The sequence below is a fragment of the Anopheles coustani genome, chromosome 2, assembly GCF_943734705.1.
Source record: "Anopheles coustani chromosome 2, idAnoCousDA_361_x.2, whole genome shotgun sequence".
In the NCBI taxonomy this organism is placed as follows: Eukaryota; Metazoa; Arthropoda; class Insecta; order Diptera; family Culicidae; genus Anopheles; species Anopheles coustani.
Genome location: NC_071289.1, coordinates 9,842,917 through 9,864,073, shown reverse-complemented (window position 1 = coordinate 9,864,073; position 21,157 = coordinate 9,842,917). Strand labels below are relative to the sequence as shown.

The 21,157-nt window shown below is 43.3% G+C and overlaps 5 protein-coding genes across 5 annotated transcripts; all 5 read left to right on the top strand.

Moving 5' to 3' along the window:
* Positions 1-13,884: 13,884 nt before the first annotated feature.
* On the top strand, positions 13,885-14,656 carry LOC131262655 (peptidyl-prolyl cis-trans isomerase-like 3). Its single transcript, XM_058264708.1, has 3 exons — positions 13,885-13,926; positions 13,993-14,348; positions 14,413-14,656. The coding sequence occupies exons 1-3, from the start codon at positions 13,924-13,926 to the stop codon at positions 14,537-14,539; spliced, it is 486 nt and encodes a 161-aa protein (XP_058120691.1). The 5' UTR covers positions 13,885-13,923; the 3' UTR covers positions 14,540-14,656.
* Positions 14,657-14,695: 39 nt separating this feature from the next.
* On the top strand, positions 14,696-15,719 carry LOC131262654 (tubulin-folding cofactor B). The gene has a single exon (XM_058264707.1). The coding sequence runs from the start codon at positions 14,825-14,827 to the stop codon at positions 15,548-15,550; it is 726 nt and encodes a 241-aa protein (XP_058120690.1). The 5' UTR covers positions 14,696-14,824; the 3' UTR covers positions 15,551-15,719.
* A 150-nt stretch (positions 15,720-15,869) lies between these two features.
* On the top strand, positions 15,870-16,559 carry LOC131265398 (uncharacterized). Its single transcript, XM_058267657.1, has 3 exons — positions 15,870-16,007; positions 16,066-16,102; positions 16,180-16,559. The coding sequence occupies exons 1-3, from the start codon at positions 15,953-15,955 to the stop codon at positions 16,514-16,516; spliced, it is 429 nt and encodes a 142-aa protein (XP_058123640.1). The 5' UTR covers positions 15,870-15,952; the 3' UTR covers positions 16,517-16,559.
* Positions 16,560-16,745: 186 nt separating this feature from the next.
* Positions 16,746-18,071, top strand: LOC131263337 (thioredoxin-related transmembrane protein 2 homolog). Its single transcript, XM_058265522.1, has one exon. It carries the CDS (start codon positions 16,863-16,865, stop codon positions 17,685-17,687), a length of 825 nt encoding a protein of 274 aa, XP_058121505.1. The 5' UTR covers positions 16,746-16,862; the 3' UTR covers positions 17,688-18,071.
* A 690-nt stretch (positions 18,072-18,761) lies between these two features.
* Positions 18,762-21,136, top strand: LOC131261998 (small ribosomal subunit protein uS17). Its single transcript, XM_058263887.1, has 4 exons — positions 18,762-18,802; positions 19,254-19,370; positions 19,588-19,793; positions 20,909-21,136. The coding sequence occupies exons 1-4, from the start codon at positions 18,791-18,793 to the stop codon at positions 21,030-21,032; spliced, it is 459 nt and encodes a 152-aa protein (XP_058119870.1). The 5' UTR covers positions 18,762-18,790; the 3' UTR covers positions 21,033-21,136.
* The last annotated feature ends 21 nt before the right edge of the window (positions 21,137-21,157 follow it).

Sequence of the window (21,157 nt, the reverse complement as noted above, 5' to 3'; positions counted from 1 at the left end):
ATCCCCAACTTTTGGATCAGGAAGGAACGATATATCGAAATCATAACTCAATAACCGACGCTCAGCCAAACATGTAACCAATTTTGCTTCCCGACCTCCGTTCGATTTCGATGAAAACCGGACATTTAATACCCTCACGCACGAACCCCACGGTCCTTGTCTCAGCTGTCGTCTGCGGAATGATATATAGCGCGTGTATGTGTGCGTGTGTATGCGTGTGTGTGCGTGTGTATTTAGTGCAAGCCACATAAACCAGCATAAGTCCGATCCGGCTCCGTGGTCTGTGGGCAAAGGGACAACGAACCGTTCGCTAAGCTTTCGACGCTGCGGGAATCGCACGGAATACCTAATAAAGCTAGCACCGAAATCCACGCTTTGGGCCTGTTGCACCGAGCACCGGTCCCTCCACACCCCGGCGGTGACTGCGTCGACCCACCATCGACTGGTGTGTTACATTAAATCTATATGCAATGGTTTTTCATTAGATTCCCGACCGGGCCGAGAGGCGATGGGGGGTGACCGGTAAGGGACCGCATGCAACAAACCGCTGGTAGGCTTCCATCATTTCATGATGCACTGCAGGGACACGAACGAACACACACACACACCAGTCATGTGAGATAGTGAGTTAAAATTGTTGCAATATACGTCGTTCACTTGGGAGCGAGACAAAACTGCCGAGCATAAACTCGGTGCCTTTGGCTTCCGGCACGGTGGCATGTGTACGGTGGCGTTCCCGACCGTCCCCAATATCAATGTTGTATAATTTAATAATTAATGAAATTTTCCAACCGCGCCGACTACCGTAGCGGGAAAGCACTTCCTACGCTCGGGAAAGGAAACTTTCTCGCATCATTCACGAAACGCACGACGCGATCGTTTGTTGGCCACCGGAGGGCCTACACTAAGCTCCCATAACTCATCACTCGCATCCACACCGTGTATTTGCTTCTAACTGTTCAATCTATTGCCAATTATTGTCAGCTTTCGGGCTGGCTGGTATTTGCCGGCCGGTTTTCTAATTGAGTGCTTTAGATATTGGCCCTACCCCCACAGTAATCCGGGGTCGGGCTCCAGCTCCCGGACCCGCAACTGCATATCGATATCAGATTATGGTCGTTAAATATTGGCCCACCACTGTTGGAGTGTTCGTCGGACCGACTCGCCATATTTTCATTTTCGCCTGCATACACTAATTGGCTCGCCGAAAGGAAAACAACACGCTTACTCTTTGCTTTATGGCTCGGGCTCCCAACGGGTGGAAGTGACGAGGGAGGGGGCCGTCTGGGCGAGGGGTTAGTACGCGTGAAACTTCCTGATCGAATAATAATGAGTCAATAGAATCAACCCGATACATGTGCGCTTGTAGTTGGAGATTATTGCATTTGCATCGGCTCGTAACAAAGCGGCCGGAGAATGGGAAAATTTTAAATGCATCTATTTGATCGGATGGATTATTATCCGCACGTGTGTGCGTGCGTGTGAGGGCAAGTGTGGTGATTTTTTTTCCATCCCCGCCACTTTGCATTGTTATGGCCATTTCAAGTCTAAGCAAAAAATCAAATAAATCATCGCACACCAGCTGCGATGGCCGGTTAGCGGTAGTTCCGACCGAAGTGGAGGGACGTGGGGCACTCGCTGGCAATCTATTCAATTCGCATAATTCAATCGCCATTCGTTGGCTCTTTAATTTAGCTGCAAAGCGCGTGTGTAATTTATCGTTCCGGCCGAAAACGGAACGAACTGATGAAATAACGTTTTATTTAAATTGCACCATCGACCGCATGGCATGGCAGATGGCACCGGTAATCAGGGCGATCAGGTGCACATACACACACATACACACACGTGTGAACGGGCCACATGTTGGTTTGTTTAAAGAACCGGTTTGCTTCGACGTACGTAAATACAATATGAAAATATGTCGCTTAAGGTTTTTATTTTTGTTTTGAATCCATCATACCTTTTCGCTGACACAAACAGTGCGCCAATGTAAACGCTCATTAATTTTAAACCAACTTCACCACCACCCGGCCTAACCCGGGAAGAGGCTTTTCCTCCGTTGAGCTTCATGAGCAACTGGGCGCCTCCATCGGGGTTTGGTCGGATCGCACGTGGAGATGAATTGCAGCCCAAAGCTATGCGAATGTTGTGGCAGCCCCAGAAAAGACGTGCGTACGGTGTATCGGTGTTTAAGTTACCGGCTTGTGATATTAACTTTGGAGGAAAAGTGTGATAAGAAAAGAAATACGAAAGAAGACAAACCGTAAAACCGGGGAGTGAAATGAATTTACATCCCGCCATTTCGCAGGCGGGGGTCATTATGGGAAAGAGACGATGAAAGGCCGGTACGTGCTGCGGTTGGTGGATGAAAAATTGAAGCCACATCGTCCCCGGCTTTCCAGTTTAGATATAAAAGCAAATTATGCCTCAGTATCCCTTTCGGGGCCCGATGTTTGCGTTCTCCCAAGCCGGTGTCGGTCAGCCGGGCCCTCTTACGGGACACTCGGGTGCGCGCTTTGATGCTACCTCGAGAACCCTGGGGTTCGAGGGATATTATGCGATTCGTCAAGGGTCTGCAGCGATGGCGGCAGCGTCGGTGGCGTTTCGTTAATGGGAGAGTAATTATCAGTGCCTCGGTCCCTCGGTCGGTGCGTAAGTGTGGGTGCTTCAATCATGGCACGGTGGAGGTAGCCAGACAGACCGAGAAACCGTGCAAGAGAACGTGGGATCCGCGCGGCTCGGGGTTCTCAGGGTTACTTCTGACCGAACCGCCAAGAACTACGTGCCCGGTGGCTTATTTGTTTTGCATAGTCAAATGAATCATACGGTGCCGGCGAAGCAGATCGTATCCGAGACGGGAGTGACTAACACAGTCAGTTCCTTCAACCTACCCACCTCGAACGATCCCCCTCCCACCCACAAATGGCGTTTTCCCACGGCATTCATTTCTTATCAGGGGCTTGGAAGTGATGCGAATTCACACCTCACCCTTTTTTAGGGTTGAATTATCAGCGAGTTTATCTGCCGACCGCATGACGATCGGGCACGGTTGTTGGTGACCCGTCTCTTCCCCATGGGTTACTACTGGGCGAAAGAAAATGAGAAGAAAATGCAAGTTTTCTGCTCACGCCCGGTGATTGCTGATAAGACTGTTTCTAATTATGAAGTCATTGTCGAGTTAATGCAGCTTGTATTGTGTTTCTGGTTATTCAGAGAAATCCGGATGTCACCAGACGTCCGAGAAAAACAAACAACTTGAAGAGAGAAGGCCTAGTTTCCTTCCTACCCAAATGATGAAAGATCTTCCCCAACCTGAATGACTGGGGTTCATAGTATAAAATTGGATTAATGATTATAATTACAAAAGTGATTAACAATAAATTAACCAGAAGAGAGAAAACAAACATTGATCGAAGAAGTACATCTAAGTTGTTCAAAGACATTTGATTCCTATCAACATTTTCCCCCTTGACTACTGCTTATTGTCTTAAACTTTGGCGTGTGCGAAGGAATTGTTAAAAAGATACACGATTGATTTATTAAGTTGAAAAATATTTCCAGAGAAACTGAGTAGGAATAGTTGTTATCTACCATTTTTATTCAGAACCTTGATATGGTTCATTAATTTAAAATGTAACTATGCAATGAGCGATTGATCATTAGTATTCAAAACGTTGAATGAGAAACTAAAGGTAAATGATGTGAAAATGAAATGAATTTATTTTGCACAAGAAATTATTATCACAACCAACATACTGGTTCATTCGAACAATTTCTTCACCCTTCACGATCTATCTCACTCGGAAAAATGTCGGTGAATAATCCAGGAATGTGAGCAGAGAATCCTTCATCTGGTGGATGAAAGAGTAAATGCTTTCCTGGAAATGAGTGAACCCTGATAATTTTACTTCCCTTTCGAGTAAATTGTGAAATTATTTGAGTGAACTTTCCACCGTTCAATGTCGATGAGATGGATTTCGTTCAGTCGTATCCTTACTGTGAGAAAATTTAAATTCATTTTCGAGTAAATAATGAAGGCACTGAGTACATTAGCTCACGATTCTACAACTCTATAGTGTAGTGTAGTTCATCGAAGATGAGTTTTCCATGAACTCTTATTTCATTGCGTACTACTCAATATGAAAATAATTTTCATTTGATGAGTAAACTGCAAGGACTTTCTGTTCATCTTTTGATTGTGATTTGAACGTTGTGAGTAAACTTTCTCAATTCCAGTGAGAGTGAAATGAAATCGAAACATTCAATATGAGTTTTGTGCAACTTGAGATGAGTAAACTTTGTACTACCTATGAGTAAACTAGGATATTTCGGCTCATCAGTTCGGAGATGATCAAAAGGTATCAAATCGTCGATGAGCAGCTTTCATGAACTTTTATTTCTACATTTTCAAAATGAGTTAACGTTGCACCCCAACCAAGTAAACTTGAATGCTTGTGTTTCAGTTGTTAGTAATTAATATTGCAATTAGAACGACTAGAGGTTACTTCAGTAAGCTCATTATATCAGTGGCTAACATATAGTTTATAGATTTAGCAGATTTTTATCAACAAGTGAGTGTCTTTACAATGGAATGATTGAATTCAGCCTCCCAACAACACGAACGTCTCCGTAGCGCAGAAGTCGATTCCGAGAATCACCATTTTTAGTAACAGTTATTCAAATATCGTAAATTTATAATGAGATAATCCCGTTAATCTCATCCTGATTTGCAGGAATTTCTATAAATCCTATCTAGCGCTTTCCATCGTTCTTTTAGTCAATCATCATTAACCAATTTCCAAGAACTAACCTTTAATAGCAATTTCAAGAATCTCTGCAGCAAACAGATAAATAATCGGTTGAAATTATTTATGCTGCATTATTTTCCATTGCATTGTGAATACAGTATCGTACCAAAAGATGTTTATTTTGAACAGACGGGACATGCTTATTATTTATTCTGAAAAAACATGTAAAAAGGGAGTGTACGCTTTTGGGGGTGTGTACATGTTTATGGTCAACGCAGGAGATTCGGATTCTTGAATATTCGTTTAACTGGTCGTCAACCTGCAATCCTTCGCAATCCGGTAGCACTCACCTACACTCGAATGTTCTCGAATGTTTGCCCTCGGCAGTCGAGCGTGAGCAAATAGAAGTATTTTAACTTTTCCGAGGCAAACACACATGCCCAACCCCCCTTGCTTCGTTGACGATTGCGGGCGAAGACACAACGCCGTATTTGCCGCTTGGCTAGTCGTTTTATGGACTTGAAAAGCATGAACCGTTCATAATAAAAGCGTCCATCGTTTTGCGGGTGCACAGTTTTTTTTCCCTAACTCAGCACAAACCCACCCGCGGTGTGCCGTTGGCGAGCTTTAAATTATGCGACAGGAAGGTACGCGGAAAGGACACGCTCTTTTCCATGCACACACACACATCCTTTTTACATCGCGGCGGACCGTATTTGCACGGCAAACTTCTTCTTTGTTCGCGATGCGATCATAATTTTAGAGGCGCGTAATAAAAGAATCCGTAACACAGCGTTTCGTCCGCGTTCCTCGGCACTTAATGGTGGTCCACCGCCCACCTGTTGGTGTGGCCCGAATCTGTGACGATGTGCATACAAAGGGTGTGTAACTGCATAGAACGCCATAGAACGGGAGATCCTTTATAATGCGCTTGCACAGTCAACCATAGGAAATACCTGAGTAACCACCACATACTTTTCCAAACCGGCAGAGGGTGAAATTTCCCAGTGATTTTTCCTGCGGAAATTTAGCCCGCACCCTGCCCGAGCAGAGGAGGCACACCGGGGCAAACTTTTTCGATAATGGAAGCATGGCGCCACGATCAACAAAATCAATCAACAGAATGAGCTTTTTATTTTATCAAATTCTCGCCCACCGCAATACGCGAATGAGATTGGCGTTGCGAGAGGCAAAAATAAAACACTCCAAACAATATTGTTTCCTTTACCGGGGTTTTGCGGGTGTGTGTGTGTGTCTGTGTGTGTGTTTGTCTGTTTTATCCTCGTTTTTCCGTTGCGTTTCAATATTCTCACCACCGGATTGTTTATTCAATTTCGACCCGCGCTTCACCCTTCACTGGAGGATAAATAATTGAACCGCAAGCGATAAATGTTATTAACAATTAATTGGTTAAAATGCAGCGGTTACCGGCGTCGCACACACCGGCCACACAATTTCCACGCGGGAATTCGAGCAGATGAGCCGGATATCCATGAAGGTAAACAAACGAGGAAAAATGGAACGCCGGCCCATCAAAATGATACTCCAAGTTTAAAGCACCGTAAAGAAGGAAGGCATTGTGAAAATTATTATCATGGTAAGATCTTAGAATGAAAATATTTAGTTAACATTGATTTAAAATGAGTTTCAAATGTACATCAAATCACGATCTCACTTCAATGAAAAGTAGTAACTAGTTGAAAGAACCGTTTCAAAGTATGTTACATTTAAATCTAATCAATCATCTTTCAGATTCTCCAATATTCAAACTCAGCATACACCATCCACTTCTATTAGAGATCAAAGAAAATTGTCCTGCCTAAACCAAATAGAACCGATAGAAACGGATCTGAATGGCCATCGCCAACGCTTCCGAAGCTCAATTCGTTTTTCCTCGCGTTGCGAAAAGGAACAAATTTGTGAAAAAGGGCTTCCGTTTTCTTTCGCAAAAGAAGATAGCACGAAGCGGAAATGCAAAAAAAGTGGTCAACGGTCAAGCCATGGAGACGTGCCAATTGACCCACGCTAGGGAGCCTCGCCTCGTCGTGGTCTTGTACTTTGGATTTTCTGAGGCGAAGGCAAACAACATGGCTAGTAAAAATGTACAGCTTTCATCGAGAGGACATGGACGGTTTCTTTTTGCGTCGTGTTTACCTCCGTGCGGGCTCATGTCCAGCTCTCCGGCTGGGTTGTTTGTCGAACTGACCCCGGAGGAGTGTTTGTGTGTGTGTATGCGTGTGTTAGTGCAGCTTGGCCACCAGGGTGGTTAAACAGTGCCGTCCCCATTGTGCCTGATGTTGTGCGATAAAATGGGTTTACTGTCGTTCGACGTCGTTGATACACTTCTTCCGCATAGCAAGGGCCGGCCGGTGGAAAGTGGAAAATGTCAGACAGTCAAGTTTTATGGGTTCTGGGGCACCCAATAAGCGACACGGTCCGGCTTGAGGGCCTGGCGGGGGCCAAAGATGAGTATGCAAGTGAGCGGAAGCGGCGAAGAGGTCGGGAAACGATGTCATCGTCATGGCATTATGGAGCCTTACCGATACGGGGCAATATGTGAAGAATGATAACCATTAGGTTAGCGACTGCATCCAATAAACAGGTGACAGATGCAGTTTCCTTCAAGTTTATACTTTATTTATTGCGTGGCGAAACGATAGGAAATAAAAATGGAAACACGAAAACGAACAGCTGAACAATTTAATTTTATTTAGTTCCCTACCCGACGTTTATATAAAATGGAGGTAGCATGGCTATCCTATTTGTAACAGCGAAACGAAAAGCAAACAACCAAATAAATTTCCAAATCATTCAACACTCCGATCGATCCATTTCCCTTGAATGCAATCGTTTGGAGCCCCTGTTGAGTATTTTTCCATTTTCGCCTTTTCACCCATCCGATCAACGATCCGTATAACCCCCTTCTCCCGCATTCCCAGACGGTAGCGGGGTTGGCTGATTATAAATTCTTCGGTCGAAAAACCGGACGATAGATGTTCGCACTCTGTTACCTCGTACACCCCGTGGTGTCCATTCCTCTCCATCGAATAATAGACTCAGATCGATCGGTTACCGATTGATCCTTGGAGAGCAATATGGCACGCATCGAAGCGGTTCGACCGGTGCACCGGATTCTGGCAAACGTTGTCCACCGTGCCGGTTCCCGGACAGCACTGGCCCGACGTTGTCCGCGTGCCATTGTGCGACCGGTGGAACGGTGTATCATTGCTTGGTGCTTTGGACTTTTGGAGTAACGTCCAAAAGATCGGTGTAGCCCGCAGTACGGAACTGCGAACGTTGCAAATTCGGACATTTGACATGGCCACCTCCATTGGGACTGTATGACATGGGTTTCGCCCCGAAGGGTACATGGGCCACATGGGTCGCTTTTCGGACCCGCTAGGGATCACCTGACTGAACCAAACCGAATACATCACATCGCTCGACTTAATGAGCAAGCAGGTTACGTCTTTGCAAAAGGGCACGTAGATTGCTCGGGCATGGTTTTCGGCTGTTCGTTGTCATAAATGAAGCAGAAGACCATTAATCCTGCTTGGATGTTCACTTATAATGCAAACCGGTTCATGATGCATAAGGTTTGCGCAACCCTTAGTTTATTAAATTATGAAAAGAAAATTCTATTTTTCAAAAGGGCTTGTTGTTCATTTTACCCATACCCTGAATATTAGGAGAAAATCACATGATTGAATTGAGCATTGAAGACTTTTTAACAAAGCTTCAACTAATACTGTAATAACTTTGTATATTTTCATTCTATTATTTAAGTAGTAGTTTGTTAAGCTTTTTATGTTTTATTTGTTTGAAATTCTTATTTTAAGTTGTCACAGTTTATCAAAATTTTCGTTGATACTTTCTTTTCTAGATTATTTCTTCCATTTTTGTTGCAACAATATTATGGTAAACATGATCGTTAATCCTGTTTTCAATCATCTTATTTTCTAATTTGGTGGTGCTTTGAGGCAAACAACATCACATCTTTCGTAGGATTGTCTTTGAATGTTAATTATAACACCCACATTATTTTGTAAGGTAAGTTGAAAACATTTCTCAACGCTATTGTGTGAGCAAAATATCTTGGTATTTTGTCGACTGTACACTCCTACTCCATCCGTAGTCGTTCGTGTTTGGTTCGATGAGGAAACTCACTTTGTGCAAAGGAAAGGTAGTGTGTGTTTTCGTAACACTCCTTCGCAATTGCGGTTGCCTAGGACCTTGTGAGCTCCTTTTAGGTTAATTGAAGCATTTGGCTTTTCTAATAAGCAGCGCACTGTACATTTTCGGCTGCCGTCGAACGAGCAAATCAATCATTTCCTGACGTCCTACATATTGCGTTACATACCATCCGCGTTGAATAAACCGGCTTGGGAGTATCGTGCCAAAGGCAGCAATTTCCCCACTGTTTGCTTAGCGATAAAAACGAACGTTACAAATACCCCCGAACGATTTTGCCAGTTGCAGATTTGTTGCTCCACGGCGTCCGTTTAAATTTTGCGAAACTATTTCAATCAATCAACGACGAGAGGGTGGTTACGGGATGGGACGGCATGGCAGGGTGAACATGTTTCCGCCGAAAAACTGTACGGTAAACTTCCATCGTTGTGTCGGCCCGGTGCTGCATTGATGCACCGGAAAAGCGATCCGTCGCCTCACCGTTCACACTTTCCCGGGCCAGCGAACCATTCTTTGGCTTTGGAGCGCATTCGCAGCTGCTTGTGTGGATACATGGAAATTGAATTAGCCTTTTCCACGCGCGCCCGGTAGAAGGCCACCCGGAACCTAAACATGCTCCAGTGGATGCATTGTCTGCGGACTATTTGAAGGTTTACTTTTCATCCCAATTTACATCATTTTTTAATCGCCCGGTGCAGAGATTGTCCACCTCCGCAACGGCGTGCTTTTGTTTTTCAAAAATATGAATGTTTTCCCGGCTAACGTATGGAAACCGGAAGTAGCTTGATGGTCAATTCTCAATGGTGGACCGGATGGTTGATTTTTTGTTTTTCCCTTTTGTTTTTGTTTCACTTGTCAGCAACATTCATTTGCATATTGTGTAGGGCAAGTTCTTTAGTCTATTTGAGGAATCAATTTCCGGTGTTGAAAGAAAATGTTAAAAACTGAACCATCGTGTATTTGCAGGTTGGTATTTTATGAGATACAAAAGGGATTTCCAATTTTCCAATCACCTTACAAAAAGGAAACCTCTTTCCTCGTACAATTGCATTGTTAATCCCGAAGCAGCTAAAAACGTTCTCACGCCAGCAGTCATTGTGGAAAAGAATGATGCTCTCATGCACCTACAATGCATCACCTTTTGGCCAGTGCTGGTGTGAAAGCGATGCAAAGCAGACACCATAATGCACAGGACGGTGCAACAAATGCACTTGGACCGGGCCGCATATGCCGGCTTTAACGGTCGACTGAATTGCTTTCCTTTTTGGGGGCACACCATTGACCTCTGCCGGTTGAATTTTCATTCTCTTCCATTCGATTCCCACAACCACTTCAACGCAGGAGAGGCCATATCCTGGGCCATTCGAAGGTGCCACATTTCCGCCACTGCTCGCTTTGAATGGTGTATCTTTCCTGAACTTCACCTCGCACCGCCGCTCGTTTATGGTTTTGATTTTTTCTTCCATTTTCGGTTCGCCAGCGTTTCCATTTTCTCCATTCATTGGCGTACGGGGTCGAGAAATTTATGGACACCATTTGCAGCCAACGGAAACGAGCCTTCTCGTTGTATTTTTTTCTCCATTGTACTGGAGCTCCCTCTCTCTCTCTCTCTCTCGCTGTATGTTCCTCTATTTTGAGCAACACTTTTTCCTTCACGCTGTGGCTCAATTTCAATTCGGTACATTTAATCGGAAAGTGAATTTTCACGCTTTTTCTCGCCATGCCCGCGCCACCCGTCGCACACCCACACAATACCCGGAAACAGTAAAATACGCACACCACATCCGATTCGCTCCAATCGTCGGCCTCCATTCGGTCAACACTTAATTGGTCAACGAGTGGGTTTAGCAAATTGAAAACACATTTGTACTAAGAAGGGTTTTGGAGATAGCGCTATGCCCTAGTTGATCAGAGGTTGCCAAACTTCGGTTGTGGAGAACTAAATAGTGTCTAAATTAAGGAAAGGTTATTGAAATATTTCACCTAGTCTCCTTGTTATCTGTTGAATTACATTGTCGCTGTAAAATCGTATAACTAGATAGTAAATGTAAAAAATTGTACATATGTCATCGAACGAACTTTGCCGACTTCTGACCTTAAGCTTGTCCTCCATACCACCTACAAGATAGATTTAGTTGCTCGGTGGAACAATACGATTCCGGAAATTATTATGTTCAATATTGAATATCCAACTCGTCCCTTCGTCCGCTTCGCTTTCCATCCGGGTAATGGTCGATTTGTCCATCCCGCAGTATTCCCGCTCCGTTGCAAGCATATTCCTCCTAGTGTGATGTCGGTGTACGTATGCGGTTTTCCGCTTCCGGCGTTGTTTTGGTCCGCAAAGGGTGCCGCTTCGATGTTTTTCGGTAGCAAACAGTTTGATAAATGAGCAAACGTGCGAAACTAGGACAAGGGAAACTTGAATGAAGGAGCGGAAAAGCTCAAAAGTTTACTTTTCAGTCTTGCGGCTAGCACCAGGCCCTTCGCCTGACACCCCGCTCCCCGGTAGTTTGTAATTGTTCGCCCGCCGACCGACCGAAAACGGGTGGTTTTGTTGCAACCCCTTCCTTTAGACCCCAATATTTGTTTTCCCCGCAAAACGGATGCCCAGCAGAAGAAAACGCATCCATTAAGGCTTGGCGGTGCACGATGGGTATTTGAGAGCCCACGGCTGGGATAAAATTCAACAGATGGTGTAAATTTCTTTGCTAAGCCAAAAACCGTAACTATGACAAAGATGGCTTTTGGAAAATATTCTCTGAGCAGGTAAGTAATTTGTTTTCTTATAAAAAGATACCTAATAACTTAATTTATTATTTTCGAAGTAGAGAAATTTAATAAATTCTCATGAACTTTAAATTCCTCCATATTGTGATACATGATGGAGACGCCTGGTACGTGATAAGCATTACTTTAATAATGCGCTAGTGAGCAACAAAAGACATTATCAAAGCTAATTAAGACCACATTGTGACTAATAAATGAGTTTGTTAAAGTAATACAAACCACCTTTTGAGATCTTTTCTAACTTGCATGGCTCAACCTCCATGGTGCAACGATTACGGTGCGTTTTTGAACACGCACGGGTTTTGTTAAAGCATACTTGCTCGGAAAACTTTGAAACAAACTGATAAAACTATGCACCGTTTAAGCAGCGTTTAACCTTCATCTCGTATAGCTTATTCCTCGGAACCACGAGGGCTGAGAGCAGCGTACTGTCTGAAGGCGAGGCGAAATGAATGGATACGATATTTTAACTCTTTCTATCATCGGCTTCTGCGCTATCCTCCAACTTTCGGGCACACTGGCTGACTGGTAGATTAAATATTCGGCAAAAGAACTTACTATAATGCTGCCGGTAGCATGGCGCTGGAAGATTGAAAAATGTGTACCATCTCGGCTGCAGATGGTCCATCTTAATCTCCATCACTCAATCATTGCGCCTCCGTCTCCGTCGTCGCCGCCGCCGCCTCCGCCGGAGGACACAAGGAACTCGAGCGATAAGGGCAAGTGACCGAACTGCATGAATCACGCGATGCATTATTCACCTGTCGTCATGCATGGCCATGTACGAGGTGGCGGCTATTATTCCCGTCGTACCGTCGCTTTCCCTGCGTTGCCCTGGCCGTCATGTTCTTTTATTTTGTGCAAATTTTCCCAAGCATAAATCATTCGATCCTACTGCTGCAGTCAGGGCGGGTTTGGGGTAAGTGCATCACAATTTTTTCCTTCCCTATTTCCGCCGGTGCATAGAGGATTCTACCAACTTCTACACCCATTAACAAGGCCACTGTAGGATCCATTCATGCATATTTTCTTATCTATCCACTTTCCTAACGCAAATCCCTTTTTTCACGACACACTTCTGTTCTTTCTCTTTCCACGATCGCTTTTTGTCTTCGTCTCTTTCTTAGGGAACCGGAAGTGAAAGTTCCTGAGTGCAGTCACTCCATCCGCCAGCCTCCGATGAACCGTTAGGTCAACGAAAACCTACTCTAATAACATGCAGGCAGCGAAGGCCAAAGTAAAAGCTGCACGTGTACCTCGTCTGGCTGACGATATTGGCAAGATTTGTGTGGAGCGTGACAGGAATATTTAATATTGCCCGCATCACTTCGATGATGGCGTCACATTTTGTCGGTGAAACACTCGAAAACTATCGCAAACTTTAAATTGCACCCCTCGGCCACAAAATCGTCAAATCTTGGGGTCGGTGAAAAGTACAGCGGACATGTTTCTACTTCTACTGTACCTGCGCCTAAAGTAGGATAATGGGATAATAAGCTGGAGTTTACGAGGGCGCGTGAAAAAGGGAAAAAGACCCACATTTTCAGTGCTATCTATAATCCAATGAATAGGGAAGTTTGTACAAGTGGTTTTGGAAAGCTTTCAATACGAAAGTCCAGTTTGTTGGGCTGTATTGTTGAAAGTGCGATGGAATGATAACGGTACAAGTTTGTCACTTTGTCAACGCGTCATTCAAGTCGTAACAGTTTCAAGTTTTACAAAGAGTCTCTCAATTGACCGCTACCGGTTCTTTCAATTCAAGAGTCCCCAAAAGTTGTTCGCTGCCAGCATTCATTGGTTGCAAATATTGAGTTAAAGTATAAACTAAGCTAATTGAAATGCACTTGTTCATTTAACTATGATATTTTCCATTGAGTTATAATTATTGATCTTCAGTTTTGCTTGAAGATATTTTTCAAACATCAAAAGATAGTAATTACCGCTGGCAATTCGTATAGGTATCGGTAACACAGTAACTGTTCTGTTTAGGTTCTTACTTTTTCTATTTAGTTTATCACCGTCTTTTATCAACGTCTTTTAGCATCCTTTTGAAAATTTAAAAACACGTAGTTCTTTGGAACTTGGTACATAATTCCGATTGAGGGAACTGAACCAGCTAATAAACTGTCTACAATTGAGAACCCCAAAACAATGTAAACAATAAAAGTAAACAGTAAACAAACCTGCACACGAAATGGTAAGGATACTCTTTAAACCAAAGTTAAACACATCATTCCATCCAATCGTGTTTTATCATTTACAGAGCGTCACACTACACACCGACGTTGGGGACATCAAGCTAGAGCTGTTCTGTGACGAATGTCCGAAAACATGCGAAAACTTTTTGGCGTTATGCGCCAGCGATTACTACAACGGTAGCTTGTTCCACAGAAACATAAAAGGATTTATCGTGCAAACCGGCGACCCAGCCGGAACTGGCAAAGGTGGTCAGTCAATTTGGAAGCGCAAGTTTGAGGATGAGTTCAAGGAAAACTTAAAGCACAATGAGCGCGGCATGGTATCGATGGCAAACAGTGGGCCAAACACGAACGGAAGTCAGTTTTTCTTTACCTACGCTGCCCAGCCGGCGTTAGACCTCAAGTACACGCTATTTGCCAAGTGAGTATCCGAAGGTGTAGAGATTTGTAAATCTTGCTTCAAGTAACACTTTTTTTATTTCTAGGGTTATCGACGGATTTGAGGCGTTGGACGAGCTCGAAAAACTCACAGTGAATCCAAAAACGTACCGACCGTTGGTGGAGAAAAGAATCAACAGTGTCACGATTCATGCCAATCCATTAGCTGGTTGAAACACGGCCAATTTTTGTACAATCTATAAATTTTAATACAACTATCAATTAAAATACGCAAACAAATGTTGCAGTAAAAACATTGCCGTTACTCGGAAAACAAATCAAAGCTATTTGACGTTTTAAACAACAACAATGCCTGACAGTTGATCATTCCGCAGTAAGCTTCTTTTTCAGAACCTCTTATCCTACGTGAACTCTCATTTGCCATCAATATTCCGGTAAAATAACACCGTACATTAGTCATCATTCAATTTCAACCTACGCGAAACTTGTGTTAACATTATGGAGTCAACAGAAGCTAACTCGGTGTCTGAAACCGTCATAATCAACGTTTCCAACTCTCACAACGACACCGTATCGTTCGAGCGAAAGTACAGTCGTTCGTTAAAGATTTACGAGCTGAAGCACAAACTAGAAACGATCACCGGCGGAAACGCCGGTACCATGAAGCTCGAACTGTACAGCGGAACCCGGCTGGTTAGCAAACTGGATGACGATAACCAATCCCTTCAGAATTACCCAGTCGAGGATGGCATGCGTATCCACGTTATCGACAATTTCCAGTTCTTCCAGGAAAATGTGGCAAAGTTTGAACTATCCCAGGAGGAATACGACAAAAAGGCGGACAGCCTGAGAAGCTTTCTCCGGAAAAATAATCTCGGTAAATATAACGCGGAAGAAATGGCCAAGCTGGAAGAAGAGCGCAAGCTTCAGGAGGAGGAAGACCGGAAAAAGTTAGAAGAAACAGCCATCGGTGCGCGTTGCCGTGTCACGACCAAGGGCCAACCGACTAGACTGGGGACGATCATGTACAAAGGATCGCTGGAGAATAAACCGGGAACATTTTTCGGTGTAAAGTTCGATGAACCGCTTGGCGTGAACGATGGGAGCATGAATGGCAAACGTTACTTTGAATGCGGCCCGAAATATGGAAGCTTCGTTGCACCAAAGGCGGTAGAGGTAGGAGATTTTCCACCAGAAGAGTTTTCTCTTGATGATGAGCTGTAAAGTGCCGCCAGCAGCAAGGCATCTTCAAGGGAATCCAACCGTATCCAAGATGCTGCGCAATATTAAATCGATCCTCTTTCCAGTATCCGGCAAAACACTCCAGAAACGCTTGTTTAACAATACATATTATTATTTGACATTTTGTAATGAGCTTTGCGCTGTTTCTTTTAGTAGAAAGAATGTTTGATGATACATAAAATTAAATACTATATTTTAAAATTTATAGTATACAAATTGAAAATATGGTAGACTCAGGAACTTTTCCACCTACCTCATTAATATTTAGATCGTTTTGGAAACGTCAGACCGTTCAAAACATTCAACGTTCATTATGTTGTTTCGGAAACGATTTGATGTCGGCATCGTTCTGTTGCGCTTTCTAGAAATTGTGTAGTATTGATTATGGACCACATTCGCAGTGTTCGTCGGCGTTCTTCGCTTTTCTCATCCACACCAGGTATGTATGCATATTCACAAGCAAGCACATGCTCGTTTCTCATTTCTTTCTTTTTCAGCGTCGGGATCAGTCTCTACAAGCACCGAGCAACTGAAGTGAGCCCTTCGACATCAATAAACAATCATCCCTGCAAACATAAACATAAATTTGTGCTTTTACAATACGTTTGCAGGTACGAAAAGCAACTGCGCCAGGAAATAAAACAATGGAACGATCTGTTGCGTACAAAGTATCGTGATTTGCAACGAATGTGCTCCATCAACACCGTAGTGGATCAATCTGTGCTAACGGAAGAGCAAAGGCGCTATCTTGCCGATGGACCTACCGTCGAATCGTACTTGGCCGAAACGAGTTCGTTCGATAGAGCGCTAACGACATACATTGAACAGAAATCTTTCCTGATGGAACGAAATGCTCACATCGTTCACGAAGCAAAAGTGATGGTAGAACTAGCGCTGAAAGACTCCATCTCAACCGAGCTGTTGCAAACAAATTTTTCGTGCCGATAAGGGGTAATAAATATTTCCGCCTCATAGTTTTTTTGAAATAAAATTATGTGTATTGCAGTAAAATTACCAGTCAAATTGATTCAAATGTGCAGAAATACGTTGTGTTCAAGGAGAAAATCGATTTGTTTACAATTTAATTCGCAACGAATGACATCTAAACTGCTTTAGATTAGTTTCCAGCTGTCTTCGGTTTTTTTTTATTTTGACAGAAGATAAAAGTTGCAAAGAAAAGAAGGCAACCAATCCGATGTGTGATCTCGAGAGGAAACATTAATTAACATAGATTTAGTAATAATCCAAGTTAACGTAATCGAAGGGAACTAGTTTAAGTGCGCTCCACCGAAAGATGTCGTTCAAGAAAGACCTGCTGCTGCTATTGAAACCCTACTATTGGGTGAACATTCTGATGAGCATTTCGTACATCGTCGCAAAGCGAGCCCCGTTCATATGCAACTATTTATGGACTTATTTGTTCGGGCAAGAGGACCAGTGTGAGCTCGATGGCCGGGAAACGGAGATCCTGTTCTTCCTCATCATCGTGGTGATGGTCCGTACACGAAAAACGGGCAGTGTCACGATGATCAACTATCTGACCTCCAGCTTCATGTACACCAAGATAGCCAATCTCGGCCTGTGGTTCTACAACGATATCCGTCTGGGGATGATCTATTTTGTGTTTTTCATCCTCGTCGCGCTACTGCTGCCGGAACCGACGTACACTGGGCCGGAGAATGTGCTCTACTTCCGCACGGAGAACGCACTGGACGAGGAGCTGGAGAAGGACAAGCGTGTTACCTGGCTGGTAACGTTCTACACCGTGTGGAATCCGGCGTGCGTCAATTTTGCCCCCATTTTTTCGGAGCTGTCGAATGAGTATTCTCTGCAAAATCTGAAATTCGGCAAACTGGACATTGGAAGATTTCCGAAGGTCGGCCAAAAGTATCACGTCTCGGATAGTTCCTTTAGCCGGCAGCTACCGACCGTAATTTTGTTCCGACAAGGCAAAGAGGTCGTCCGCCGTCCGTTCGCCGATAGCAAGGGGAAGCTGGTGAAGTTCTTCTTTTCCGCCGACAACGTAAAAGCCGCATTCGATTTGAACAACCTGTTCAAGGAATGCAAAGATAACCCTATCAAGGCGATCAAATCGGTTACGGAGAAGAAGAAAGATTAGGTTCAAACACGCCTGTCCTGGGAGGCCCGTTACATTCGCACCGCATTGGCATTTAGTGACATCTGCAAAGGATGAGCCGCGACACAGATTGGTGTGTTTTTATCTAATCGGTTCTACCTACATTTGAACCGCGAGTGCTAATCGATGCAAGCAAAGTTAAGCCGAGTAGGTTAAACCGATAGCATCGGAATTACTATTTTTTCGTCGATTGGTTGATGTTTCGTTAATAGCTTTAGTAAAGTTTACGCGTTTTTAATTTATGATTTCATGTCAATCGCACATTCAAGGACACATGTTTTGTTTTATTTAAGTGTTTTAGCAATCGTAACCAAGATTGTAAATTGAAAAAAAAGAGTAGTCAAATAAACCGAAGCGTTGTAGAATGAATTAGGATTTTATTATCATGTAAAGGAGGTTTTTCTAATGTTAATATGGCTACTTATAGGGGGGTTGAGTGTATTACATGTATTATAACAACCTACTATCTGTTGGCTTATATATAAAATATGTAATCATGAGGATGCTTCTTGGTTACCTTCACAGAGCATTGTTTTATTCTATATCTTCTTCTTTATTATTGTGATGATCGATTATTGTTATGGTCCTTTTTCACCACATTTAGGACGCTCCAAATTGAACTTATATATTCTTTAAAAAAATTATTTTACATTAGCAACTGTACATTTTAAACAAAGTTTGACAGCGTTGTCGGTGATCTGTCGGGTTGACAGCTCTCGAACGTCACTACTGGTTCCGGTATGAGATGTAGCGATGGTTATGCTATTTATCAAAAGTGGAACTTAGTACTGGGTGCAATTTTTCTTTGGACTAACTTTGCATGTTTGATATTAATTTTAACGACTGTTTCTTCATCCTAAGAAAATGAACCTGATTGAAAATAAAAACTTTGTACGCCTGTGAAAATGTATGTGACCAAAAAGATTGTTATCAGAAACAAAAACATATAAAAATAATTTTTCTTGGTCGAGTTCAATTTGATGAACTAGATCCAACAACGTGAGCTGGGTTCAACGGAACTGGGTTCAGTTCGGAACACTCGACACTGCTTCCTGTGCCTCTCAACTCTCTTTCCCGACGTAAAGATGGCTGATCAGGTACGTTTCACTTGTGACGGCGATTAAAACCTCGAATTTTAAGTGTAGTGTTGCATTAAAGAACCAATGCGGTAGTGAAATGTGGTGCACTGATGCCGGTGCTTCTGAAGATAATCGAAAATGCTCGACGGGATTATAAGTACGCTCTAGAAACGATGTTTTTCCGCACGTGTACTCTACCTCGTTCGATGTGTGCCGTATTTGACAGCCGATGTATCGGCGATGCGGTTTCGCATTCCTCAAAGCTAACTTCTGTGCCTCGAAAATGATGAAAAAATCATGACGGTCTACTGAATCAAACATGAAGAATGTCAGATCCAAACCCAAAAATTACAAATCATTACTGATCGCGGACAGAAGCGGAAGAACGTGTACAAATCGATCTTGTTTACGTTTACACTGGAGTGACAGAGTAACCTAACCTTTTCTCTTTTCTCCAACCCATCCACAGAATATCCGTGCGTTCCAAAAGCAGCTAGGTATTAACCTAAACCGCAAGCAGGTGACCAAGAAGAAGGGCCTGCGTATGCACCGCAGCATTGGTCTCGGATTCAAGACTCCCAAAGAGGTATGTATCAGGAGAATCGGAATGACGACGGAACGGGGTCGAGAACCACCTGAGTGGACTGAATGTGATGATACCTTTTTTCACGATGGTCTTCCGATACAAAACTGTGGAAAACTCTTTACCTAAACCAATCTAACTGATCCCTAAACAACCGTGCTTTCAATCGAGTACCGCTTTCGAAAGGATGCTAATGAACGTTTTCTCTCTCCCGTTTTAGGCCATCTCCGGTACGTACATTGACAAGAAATGTCCCTTCACCGGTCACATCTCGATCCGTGGTCGTATCCTGACCGGCGTGGTACGTAAGTTGAAGATGCAGCGTACGATCGTGATCCGTCGTGACTATCTGCACTTTATCCGCAAGTACGACCGTTTTGAGAAGCGACACAAGAACGTGAGCGTGCATCTGTCCCCGTGCTTCCGGTAAGTGGCGTGACGCACATGTGGTGCAAACATATTATACGGTCAGCGTGATGCAGATGCACTCAGCTCCATTCTGTACTTCATATGAGAATGGGGCTATTTGACATTTTGCTAGAGCGAAACTTTTCGGCAGTGTAATTATTCCCGGACAAATCCTGTGATTTGGATCGTTGCCAGAAGCTGCTACATAGAACATAATATACAAGACGTCTTTCGTATTACCAGCTGGATGAAATCTGCATTCAAATCGGGCATCGTGATAAGTGTGTCAGATTTCATTGAACAACAACTGTTCATTTCAATCTACTATTTTTTATTTTGCTAACTTTTGCCTGATCAAGTTTCCCACACAAGAGTTGATTTCTCGATCTCGATCGTATTGATGCAGATGCACTCAGCACCATTCTGTACTTCATATCAGAATAGCGCTATTTGACATTTTGCTAGAGCGAAACTTTTCAGCAGTGTACTTATTCCCGGTCAAATCCTGTGATTTGGATCGTTGCAAAAAGCTGCTACATAAAAAATAATATATAAGACGTCCTTCGTATTACCAATTGGATGAAATCTGCGTTCAAATCGGGCATCGTGATTGAATGAAGTGTGTCAGATTTCATTGAACCACAACTGTTCATTTCAATCAACTATTTTTTATTTTGCTAACTTTTGCCTGATCAAGTTTCCCACACAAGAGTTGATTTCTCGATCTCGATCATATTGATGATCAGTATGATGCAGATGCACTCAGCACCATTCTGTACTTCATATTAGAATGGCGCTATTTGACATCTTGCTAGAGCGGAACTTTTCAGCAGTGTACTTATTCCCGGTCAAATCCTGTGATTTGGATCGTTGCAAAAAGCTGCTACATAGAAAATAATATATAAGACGTCCTTCGTATTACCAACTGGATGAAATCTGGGTTCAAATCGGGCATTGTGATAAGTGTGTCAGATTTCAGTGAACCACAAATGCTCCTTTCAATCAACAGTTATTTATTTGACTAACTTTTGCCAGGCCATGTTTCCCACACAAGATTTCATTTACCGATCTCAGGAGTAATCAATTTAATATAATATATTATTTCTAATTTCTGCTTCCTTTGCCCTCCATAGCGACGTCGAGCCCGGAGACATCGTGACTGTCGGAGAATGCAGGCCCCTTTCCAAAACCGTTCGCTTCAACGTGTTGAAGGTCGCCAAGATGGCCGGTTCCAAGAAGAAGTTCACCAGGTTCTAAAATTTTATTTGTGCTGGTGATAATGTACAACAATATTCAGCATTGTGAGGAGACCGTGTTTGCGATTGGAGCGGAGGAATAAAGATCGAAAAACTACAACAAAATTGTGCTGTGTTCGCTGTTTG

Bases quoted from the DNA above. Each gene is read 5' to 3' on its own strand.
- LOC131261998 (XM_058263887.1), top strand. The intron at 19,371-19,587 runs GTATGTATCAGG...CTCCCGTTTTAG, and splicing joins GATTCAAGACTCCCAAAGAG to GCCATCTCCGGTACGTACAT. The intron at 19,794-20,908 runs GTAAGTGGCGTG...TGCCCTCCATAG, and splicing joins CATCTGTCCCCGTGCTTCCG to CGACGTCGAGCCCGGAGACA.
- LOC131262654 (XM_058264707.1), top strand. From the start codon at position 14,825: ATGGAGTCAACAGAAGCTAACTCGGTGTCTGAAACCGTCATAATCAAC.
- LOC131263337 (XM_058265522.1), top strand. From the start codon at position 16,863: ATGTCGTTCAAGAAAGACCTGCTGCTGCTATTGAAACCCTACTATTGG.
- LOC131265398 (XM_058267657.1), top strand. From the start codon at position 15,953: ATGGACCACATTCGCAGTGTTCGTCGGCGTTCTTCGCTTTTCTCATCC. The intron at 16,008-16,065 runs GTATGTATGCAT...TTTCTTTTTCAG, and splicing joins GCTTTTCTCATCCACACCAG to CGTCGGGATCAGTCTCTACA. The intron at 16,103-16,179 runs GTGAGCCCTTCG...ATACGTTTGCAG, and splicing joins ACAAGCACCGAGCAACTGAA to GTACGAAAAGCAACTGCGCC.
- LOC131262655 (XM_058264708.1), top strand. The intron at 14,349-14,412 runs GTGAGTATCCGA...TTTTATTTCTAG, and splicing joins AAGTACACGCTATTTGCCAA to GGTTATCGACGGATTTGAGG.